Below are 9,598 nucleotides of genomic sequence, written 5' to 3' on the forward strand. Positions count from 1 at the left end.
CCTGTGCGTGTGTGTGAACCTCCTGGCAGCGTCACCAGCCATCCAGCGCTGCCCGATGACAGCGCGGGGCCTTGGTGCCATGGTACAGGCTGGGTTAATGACTTTGTTTATACTGTTTGGGTAAGCGCGATAAGGCTGCCCAACCCGCTGGCCCCTGTCCCCGCGCCGCCAGCGCTTCATTGAGAAAACGGCCGTTGACACCACGCGGAGAACTCGTTTGCCCCAGCCAATCCGCCCAGGGACAGCTGGTGGTTTTTTTTCTTTTTTTTAATGAGGACTGCTTAATCACAGAGCGGTCAAGGCTGTGGAGGGGTGTTTCACCAGTGACCCAGCCTTATAAGAGCTGGTTTGAGCAGCCGTGGGCAGGCAGAGCTGGGAGGACGGGGAGAATCCAGCCTGCAACAGAGGGTTTGGGAGGAATTTTACGTCTCTCGTCTGCTGTAGCAGGAGCTGAGTTTCACCGAGGATCCAGTCGCCCGGCTCAGCTATGACCACCAGCGGCACGGACGTGGACTGTGAGGGGTGCCAGTGCCACAGCGAAGACAAGCGCACCGCCATCCTCTACACCCTCCTCAGCCAGAACCTCAACCACAGCCGGAGCAGCCGCAGCCCAGCCCACCAGCGCTGCCTCTGCCACCAGCGCCGGACTGTCTGCCTCCGCACACCCCATGTCACCTGCCAGGCAGCCTCCAATGTGCTGGTAAAAACCATCAGCTTCATGAAAAACCTCCCTTCCTTCCACCTGCTGCCGCGAGAGGATCAACTCCTGCTGCTCGACAGCTGCTGGGTTCCCCTCTTCCTCCTGGGGCTGGTCCAGGAGATGGTGACCTTCGAGGTGATGGAGACCCCGGCCCCCAGCATGCTCAAGAAGATCCTTCTCGATGGCCAAAGCAAACGTCAAGAGCCCGAGCCGATGCAGCCCACGCTGGCTGCTGTGCAGCGCCTGCAGTGCTGCCTGAACACCTTTTGGAGCCTGGACCTGAGCCCCAAGGAATACGCCTATCTGAAGGGAGCCATCCTCTTCAATCCCGGTGAGTGCCCAGTGCTCGCAGCTCTGCCTGCCGGTGGCAGAGCACGTCCCACGCACGTTGGCATCTGAACGGGCAGCGCTTGGCTCGTTCAGAGCGCAGGCAGGCGGGAGAGCGGGGAGGGCTGGTTACCTTATCCTTAACACCCATCGTTACAAAATGCACAGGGAAGCGGGGAGGAGGGATGGCAAATGTAGTGGTAAAAGCCAGAGACCTTTGCCTGCCCTGCAGACAATAAAGATTTGATTTGTAAAGCATGAGTTTGCCCAGTTAACTACTTTTGCTCCCTCAAAACGGCAGCCCTGAAATCGTTACGTTCTCGGTAGTGCTGTGTACATCTCATCAGCGTCACCTCAGAGATCCTTTCGGAGAAATGGGGAAGAGGAAGGGTGGGAATGGGAGAAACCTGGGGATCTTTTCCAGCCTCCCTCATCACCGGCTTTTCCTCCTCTCCCTCGGCAGATGTCCCCGGGCTGAGGGCCTCCCTGTACATCGAGAGCCTCCAGCGGGAAGCCCAGAGAGCACTTCAGGAGGTCCTGCAGCCCCTGCACCCCGAGGACCAGGGCCGCTTTGCCCGCATTTTGTTGATTGCCTCCACCTTAAAATCGATCCCTCCTGCCCTCATCACGGATCTCTTCTTCCGACCCGTCATCGGCAACGCGGACATCGTCGAGCTCATCGCGGAAATGCTGTACGAAATAACTGTCGGGCAGCTGGCTCCCGTGGCACGTGTGGCGTGCTGAGCAGCCACGCTCGGCCGCCGGCCCCGTGGATGCTCCCCACACCTTGCCAGCCAGCAAAGCAAATCTAGGAAGCGAGGATTTAGCCAGACAGACGCTCTGGACTCTGCGGGGATCTGCGCATTTCGGTAGGGCTGAGGCCAGGGGATTCAGCCAGGCTGCAGCAGAGCACACGGAGAAACAGCTCCACTTCAGCAGAAGTTTACTCCTGCTCCTGCTCCGCCTGTGCCGGTCTCCATTTCGGGTAGCGCATGTGCGGGTGTGATGGGTTTCTTTCCCTGTTGTGTAGCTGGAGCTGCTCAGCTGCTTGCAAACAGACCACAGAGCAGGTCGGGTTAGAGCCCGGTCCCAGTTTTCACTCAATGAATCCTTGGTCCCGTTGAAATCAATGTGCATTTTGCTGTTAACTCCAAGAGATGAGGTTTGTCCTCAGCTAACAGCTTGATTCTGCAGTGTTTAGGCACGCTGAATTACATGGCTTCGGCAGGATGGCTTACTGAGTGCAAATATTATGGAATTAGGTCTGGGTGAAGTCTTAGTCTGTGTGTTGTGCTTGAAATCTTAGAAATATCGATGAAGGGTCTTCCTCAGGCACCAAGAGGGAAAAAGCCAGACTATTAAATCTTACAGGGCGTGCAGATTCACCCCTCTTACCTTACCTTAGATTGTATCTTTTGTCCATAATGCCATGAAACACAATGGAACTGCTTGCAGAGCAATGGGTTACCTAAAAGCACCTAAACCTATTGCACATCATCTCGGGCTGTGGGCTTATCTCGTTTATGTGACCCCCGCGAGCTGTGAACACTGCGGAGGCGAGCGGAGCGGGTTTAGGGGTAGAACCAAACGTCCCTCCCCAGAGTTACGGTCGGGTGCACGTGTAGCACACCTGGAAAGCTTGCTCCTCCTGCCTGCAGCTTCTGCAGCAAGTTAAATGTCAGTATTTTATAAGTGAACATTCTTGCGGTTTGTATATAAGATGCAGTAAATTATTTTTTTAATTAAATGTTTTACATTTTGGAACATGGTGGTGACTTTTTAGAGACAGCCTTAAATTTCTGGGGGGAGTTAGAAAAACCAGCTGCGGGCCTGGCGTGGAAAGAACGCTCAAATGAAAAGGGTCTTTCCATAAAAATCCCTCTGCCTCGCCACGTCCGGGGACGCGCGTCGATCACTGCCAGCGGGAGCTGGCTGATGAACAGCCCTGTGGCACAAAAACCCTCAGCGCACCCAGCAGACAGAAATTTGCAGAGGCAGCGGAATCGCAGCCCGTCCACACGTTGCACCTTTCTCCAGGCGTCGAGCCTCGCCCCGAGGGCTCCCGGCCCGGCGCCCATGTCGGAGGTGGGTGCTCTGACTCACCTGGCTGCGCGCACAGCTGCCAACAGGCACAAACACCAGCCCGCTTGCCGTGCCCGACCCAGCCGAGGTGTTGGGTAAAACCGCACGAAGCCTCCCTGTGCTCCGTCACCCTCCTAACCCATGGAAACACCTCGAATTTTAGCCAGCAGCCCGGTGGGAGGAAGGACTGCTTTGTCAGTCTGTCCCTCCACCTCTCCCCGCTGCTGCCGAATGGCAACGGACGGCTTCCAAGGTGATCTCAGCCCCGTGATGGCCATTTTCCACGGGGAGGGAGCGCGTGAGTCACCGGATGATTTCCGCAGACCCACGCCAGCCACGGGCAGCCCTGAGCCACGCAGCCCAGTGACACGCGCGTGAGTCACGGCACAGGGATGCCGAACGGCCCTGCTGCCGGAGTTACCCTGAACTGGGCACGCAGACGCTTCGGCGCAGGGGAGAGCCCCTGGCACCTCCACCCTGCTGCGGGTCCCACCAGCCCCTGGGGACAGGGGATCGCTGTGGGCTCCCCTGTCCATGTGGCAGCCGCCCGCGTCACTGCACGAGTGACACCGCAGGGCCACCCCTCCGTCATGGGACACACAGTGCTGGGACTTTACCAAGAGGACAAGGCCAGGACACGGGGCTGCGCTGCACGGCGGGGTGGGCCTGGACACCCCCAGTGCCCTGAGACCCCCAAGGCCTGTGACCCCCACCGGGGCCTGGCAACCCCCTGCCACCCTCAGGGCCTGTGACCCTCCTGGGGCCTGTGACCCACCCCCCCCCGGGACTTGGCCACCCTGTGCCACCCCCGGGACCTGTGAACCACCCCCCTGGGGCCTGTGATGCCCCCCTGCCACCCCCAGGGCCTGGGACCCCCCCTGGGTCCTGGCCACCCCTGGAGCCTGTGACCCTGGCCACCCCCAGGACCCGGCCACCCTGTGCCACCCCTGGGGCCTGTGATCCCCCCCCTGCCACCCCCAGGGCCTGGGACCCCCCCTGGGGCCTGTGATCCCCCTGCCACCCCTGGCACCTGGGCCCCCCCCACGGCCTGGCCACCCCCTGCCACCCCCGGGGCCTGTGTCCCGCCCGGGCCTGGCCACCCCCGGGACCCCCCGCGCCGCCGCCCGGCTGCAGCGCGCTCCCCCGCCACCAGGCGGCGCCCACACCGCGCTTCGGGAGCTGACGTCATCACCGTGCGCCCAGCTGCCGTGACGCGCCCGTCCCGGCGGGGCAAGATGGCGGCGCCCAGCTGTAGCGCCGGTAATGGCGGTGCCGCCGCCCGCTACTGCCTGGTGAGCGGCATCCCGGCCGCGCTGCGCTCCGCCCAGCTCCGCGCCTACTTCAGCCAGTTCGTAGAGGCCGGCGGCTTCCTCTGCTTCCACTACCGTCACCGCCCCGAGCGCCCGCCGGCGGGCGGCGGCGAGGAGGCCGCGGCGCCGCGCACTTGCTCCTGCCTGGTGGCCGTGCAGCCCGGCCGCGCCCGCCGCCTCGTCCGTATGTACTCGGGCAAGCGCTGGGTCGGGCCCGGCGGCGCCTCGCTGCCCGGCCGCTGCCTCATCCGCAGGGTCCGCCTCAGCCCCAGGACAGGTACGAGCGGGCACCGGGGGGGCCCGTCAAGGGCCTGGAAGGGTCCGGAGGACCCGTTGGGCACCGGATCCCGCGTCTGCGGGTCCCAGCGGGCAACCTGTGGGCACCGGCTGGTTATAAAACCCCTCAGGGAGTTTCCTTAATGCCTTAAATCCATTATAAGGCAAGAAGAGTCAGTTTGGGGTCTGCTCATCCCACTCCTGCCCGGTGGAGTCCCCACTCCTCCCCTCTCTGGTGGAGTGTGTGTTCCCCCACAAAACCATTCCTTCTCTCCTCCAGGCACGGAGACGTTTCCCTGCAGCGGGGACAAGACGGCCGCAGGTGAATCTGTCACAGAAGCAGACTTGAAGCGCCTGCCCGAGTTCAACCCCCCTTCTTTCATGCCTTACGGGAATGTGGGCACCCCCCTGAAAGTTTTTCTGGAGCTGATCCGGGCCTGCAGGCTGCCTCCCCGGATTATCAAGAAATTGCAGCTGGATTTTCCAAAGACAGGCTCATCCCGTAGGTATGGGAATGTGCCTTTTGAATACCAGGACACTGAGACAGTTATAGAAGAAGAAAGAGTATACACTGCTACGGGGGATGAGATCACAGAGGAAGAGGGGCCTGTGGCAAGATCTGAGGTGACTCACCCAGCCAGTGCTGAGGAAGATGAGGAAGGGCAGGAGAAGGTGGAAGAGGAGTTGCACTCAGATGACGTAAGTGGATTTTTCTAGCACCGTCCAAGGTTAGCTATTGTAGCTGCAAAGCTGGGAGGGCCGCAATAACTCTCCCAGAGCTCAATTTTAATCTTTTAATCTTTTAATTGTATTGTATAACTCACTTGTATAAAAATGGTGTTAAAATACGGTTGTTCACGTCTTGGTGCATTGAACCCCTTGGCACGTGAACAGTGTGGGCATTAATGCCTCCAAAACTGCTTGTCCAAATCAAGCCAGTTGTAGGAGTTGAGCCCAACGGGTTTGGCCCAGAGGAGTGAGCATGGGCGGAGGCCGCTGCTGCAGGAGCAGATCTCTGCCCCGCTGCATGGCGGATTGGCCCGGCTCTGCTGTTGCTTGTAAGTGAGGTGACTGGAGATTTGGGAGCATGTTTGTGTGCTGGAAACAACACGCTAGAGCTGTACAAATGGTTCACCTTGAATGCTCCTGTGATTGAAGTTAGTCATTCTGAGAAAAAATGGCTTTTTTGACAAAGACTTCTAGAAAACTGGGCTGGACAGGCTCTCCGGAGACGTATCTCGCTCCCTCCACCTGACAGACGCCCGTCTAGCCTGTTCTCACAAACCTCTGTCATTACAGAGGCAGCACAATCCTGAGGCAAGCCATTCCCGTTCTTTGCTATACCAGAATTAACTTAGATGCCAAATCTTTGCTGCAATTATATCCCATTAGGTTCTCCTAGCAACAGTGGACACAGAGAACACTTTGTTCCCTCCTTTACAAACTTTTTATTCAGTCTTTTCTTCTCCAGACTAAACAGACTCCTCTAGCTGTTTCTCACAGGCTCTGTTTCCTGGAGCTCTAGTCATTCTTTTGGCTGTTCCTTAGTTGGTTAATGTCTTCCTTGGAGGGCTCTGCCCAGAACTGGGCAGGCAGCAGTAAAGCTGTCAGTGTGATCTGTGTCTGTGCCAGCGAGCTGCTTCACTGGAACCGACACAATCTCTTTAGGGATCAACTTGAGTGGAATTAATTTGTTGCTAGTGCTGACTTTACGTACAACACACCTGCTCCTTAAATGGGCATCTCTGCGTTACGGGTTGGGTACGCTGCTGAAAGCATGCCGTGAAGTGGGTGTGATGTGGTATTTTTCACCACTTCTGTCTGCTGACTCTGAAGATGGCATTAGTCAGGGGAATGAGGTCATCAGTGCCGGTCGTGTTAGTGCCTGAAAACAGCAGGCTGAGACGAGCTCTGTTGACAAAGCTGTTTTGTAGGGAAGGCGTTGCGATGGGCCGCGAGGGTCAGGGAAGCAGGGAGGAGGCTGCGTGCTGTCGGTGTCGCCCACCTTTCACCGTCTCCTTTGCAGGACAATGATACCTGTGAGGAGTGGGAGCGACACGAGGCTCTGCACGAGGACGTGACCAAGCAGGACCGTGTGGAGGAGCGGCTCTTTGAAGAGGAGATTGAGCTGAAGTGGGAGAAAGGCGGCTCTGGTCTTGTCTTCTACACGGATGCTCAGTACTGGCAGGAGAAGAATGGAGGTAACGTTGGTGTTTGTGTCTCTGAGCCACAAACTGACAACCACGAGCTGGGGGGCCCAGCCCTGCAGGTAAATCAGGCATAACCCCATAAGAGCATTCTGGATCGGCTGCAGATACGGGCATCTTGCCATCACTTTTTAAACCTTCCCTTGATCACAAAACCTGCAGTGGTTCAATCCATCACCAGAGACCCCAGTGGTCCTACTGGCAGCCTGTTGTGTAAGCGCTGTGGTTTACAGAGTCTCTAATACTGTTTCCGTCCCATTTTGTTAGAGAAAACAGGGAGCTGGGCCACCAGCAAACAGCTCTTCTGTCTCAGACTTCCACAACCGTCACCAAAACCAGTGCTTTCCTTCTCTTGGCAGACTTTGATGAGCAGACTGCGGATGACTGGGACGTGGACATGAGCATCTACTACGACAAAGGTATCTGAGCTGAACGCCCCCCAGGAAACCAGAGAGATTGGGAAAATCTGACCCTGCAGAATTTCTGCAGTGGGGAACTCTTTGGTTCTGTCACCCTTTGAAAGCATCCAAGACGTCGGTGTACTTGAAACAACGTTTTTCTTGTCTGGCAGTGAGACTTGCCAAGAAGAACAGGTTCTGCCTCCTCGTTGCGTGGTGCTCTGGGGGAAATGACGGTAGTGAACAGCTTTCCTAAGCTGTGCTGCTCTGACTCTTGCTTCTTTCTCCCTAGATGGAGGTGATAAGGATGCTCGGGATTCAGTCCGGATGTGGCTGGAACAGCGACTCCGGGACGGTTTGGAGGATGGGTCTGTTTCAGGGCAACAGATTGGCACCTTCGAGAGATACACCAAGGTGAGCTCCGGACACATGCTCAGGAGAGGATGGGGCAGGACAGGAAAGGCTGTGCTGGCGATGCTCGGGGGATGTGGGTTAGGGGGGGGAGAGGTCTTGGATGTGGGGAGGGGGCAGAGGGTTCTGGGAAGATGAGGATGGGCTTTGTCCAGCAACTCTGTGACCTTTTTTTTTTTTCCCCCCTCCCAGGGCTTTGGCAGGAAGGTGCTGGAGCAGCAGGGCTGGACAGAGGGGCTGGGGCTGGGGACCAGCAACTCTGGAATGGCTGAAGCTCTGGACAACGAGGGTCAGAACCCCAGATGCAAGAGGGGGCTGGGGTAAGCACCCAACCCTGCCCTGCCAGCCTGTATTCAGAGCCTCCGCCCGGGCTCTCTGGGCTGACACAGCGGCTAACTGGCCGCAAAAGGAGCGGAGCTCCTCCTGAACCAAAACTGTAAGGCTGTCCCAGGGATCTGCCTTTCTCTGTGCCGCTGGTGGCAGGGCCTGCCACAGCGCTCCGGAGCTAAATACGCTGCTCTTCCTGAGGGTCCAGTGCTCCTCAGAGGAGCTTGCAGTGTTGAGTAGGACTGGAACCGTTCGCAGGTTCATGCAGCACACAAACATGGAGAGCTTGAGGATGGAGGGTCAGCTACGGTACTCTGGTGGGGAAAGCCCAAGTGACCTGAGCTGTAGCTGTGCACCTCACCCCTACCTTCTCTGTGGGGTTTCTGGAGGCTTTGTGTGGTGCTGTGGTTCACTGGGAGGGCTGGCTCTTGTTCTAGAGCAATCTCGCAGCCAGGGATAGGACAAGAATCCTCATTGCCCTGTATTGGTCCGCTTCTCCCCTACAGCATGTGAAGGAAATGAGCTGGGATGCGCAGGAGTGTCTGACTGCCTCAGCAATGTTGGACCAACTGTTTCCTGCTTCCCTCTAGGTACCACGGGGAGAAACTGCCAACTTTCAGCAAGGTGAAAAAGCCCCGGCGGGATGCTCCCATCCTCATCTCGACCATCTATGATGACCCTGACCCAAAGGACAGCGGTGACCAGCTGCTCAGGCGCCAGCCACCCACTGCCATGAAGTACAGGCAGGAGATGCCGTTTGTCCGGGCGTCACATGGTGCTCTGGAGAGCTTCGGTGCCCAGTCTCGCTGAGCAGAGACCGTCACAAGAACCTTTGTACTGGTTCTGCTCCTGTCGAGCGCAGGCTGGCTCCTGGTCTCGGGTTTGGAGCAGGGTGTTCATATATTTATTTTTGGGAGAAATATAGACTTGTAACAAAAATTGCCTCAGTGGGGTTTTTCTCCCTTAATTGGACTATTCAAATGAGGGGAAATAGTGCTGGTCCCGTTTGTTCAGTAGGAACAGGGAAGGGTGTTGTGTTTCTGACTGGCAGTTTAAAGCAGATACTACTGCCTGGATCAACCAAGCTCATGTGCTAGGTCAGCCTAAAAAACCAGAACTCGTAGTTCATGGCTGCCTGAGACCCAGGGAAAGACAAGTACAGACAGGGCCAGCTGTGGTACGGTAACTGTCCTGCAGAAAGCTCGCTGCTGGCCCGCAGCTTCGCGTTGCTTGGGCGTTAACGATCCCACACTCCTGGGAGAAACTCATCGGGATGAAAGACTCGTCCTGGCAGCCTCCGGAGGAATTCTGCGGGAGGCGTTTCCCTGCGGTCGGCCATAGCGGGTGCTTCCTTCCACAGCTCTCCGACGTGCTCTGCCCCGTTTTCCTGACGCAGGCACTATTCTGCGGGGAGTGGCGGGGGGCAGGGGCGGGAGAGCCTTCGTCCCAGTGACCCGGTACTGGAGGGTTAAGTGTGAATTGGTGAACGCACCGCTGGCAGGCTCTGGCTTGGCCTTGTCTGCCTTCCTTAAGGCTATCACTATGCAGGCAGTGGTTTCT

General features: G+C 57.7%; 2 protein-coding genes across 2 annotated transcripts; both read left to right on the forward strand.

The window, feature by feature from the left end:
* Window positions 1-456: 456 nt before the first annotated feature.
* NR0B2 (nuclear receptor subfamily 0 group B member 2) lies at window positions 457-1,771 on the forward strand. The gene is made up of 2 exons (XM_009486043.2): window positions 457-1,031; window positions 1,491-1,771. The coding sequence occupies exons 1-2, from the start codon at window positions 488-490 to the stop codon at window positions 1,769-1,771; spliced, it is 825 nt and encodes a 274-aa protein (XP_009484318.1). The 5' UTR covers window positions 457-487.
* Window positions 1,772-4,344: 2,573 nt separating this feature from the next.
* GPATCH3 (G-patch domain containing 3) lies at window positions 4,345-9,394 on the forward strand. Its single transcript, XM_075722007.1, has 7 exons — window positions 4,345-4,696; window positions 4,976-5,394; window positions 6,722-6,896; window positions 7,262-7,321; window positions 7,593-7,714; window positions 7,904-8,031; window positions 8,629-9,394. The coding sequence occupies exons 1-7, from the start codon at window positions 4,345-4,347 to the stop codon at window positions 8,846-8,848; spliced, it is 1,476 nt and encodes a 491-aa protein (XP_075578122.1). The 3' UTR covers window positions 8,849-9,394.
* The last annotated feature ends 204 nt before the right edge of the window (window positions 9,395-9,598 follow it).

Source organism: Pelecanus crispus, chromosome 16 (genome assembly GCF_030463565.1).
Source record: "Pelecanus crispus isolate bPelCri1 chromosome 16, bPelCri1.pri, whole genome shotgun sequence".
Taxonomy (NCBI): Eukaryota; Metazoa; Chordata; class Aves; order Pelecaniformes; family Pelecanidae; genus Pelecanus; species Pelecanus crispus.

Bases quoted from the DNA above. Each gene is read 5' to 3' on its own strand.
- NR0B2 (XM_009486043.2), top strand. From the start codon at position 488: ATGACCACCAGCGGCACGGACGTGGACTGTGAGGGGTGCCAGTGCCAC. The intron at 1,032-1,490 runs GTGAGTGCCCAG...CTCCCTCGGCAG, and splicing joins AGCCATCCTCTTCAATCCCG to ATGTCCCCGGGCTGAGGGCC.
- GPATCH3 (XM_075722007.1), top strand. From the start codon at position 4,345: ATGGCGGCGCCCAGCTGTAGCGCCGGTAATGGCGGTGCCGCCGCCCGC. The intron at 4,697-4,975 runs GTACGAGCGGGC...TCTCTCCTCCAG, and splicing joins CCGCCTCAGCCCCAGGACAG to GCACGGAGACGTTTCCCTGC. The intron at 7,715-7,903 runs GTGAGCTCCGGA...CCCCCCTCCCAG, and splicing joins CCTTCGAGAGATACACCAAG to GGCTTTGGCAGGAAGGTGCT.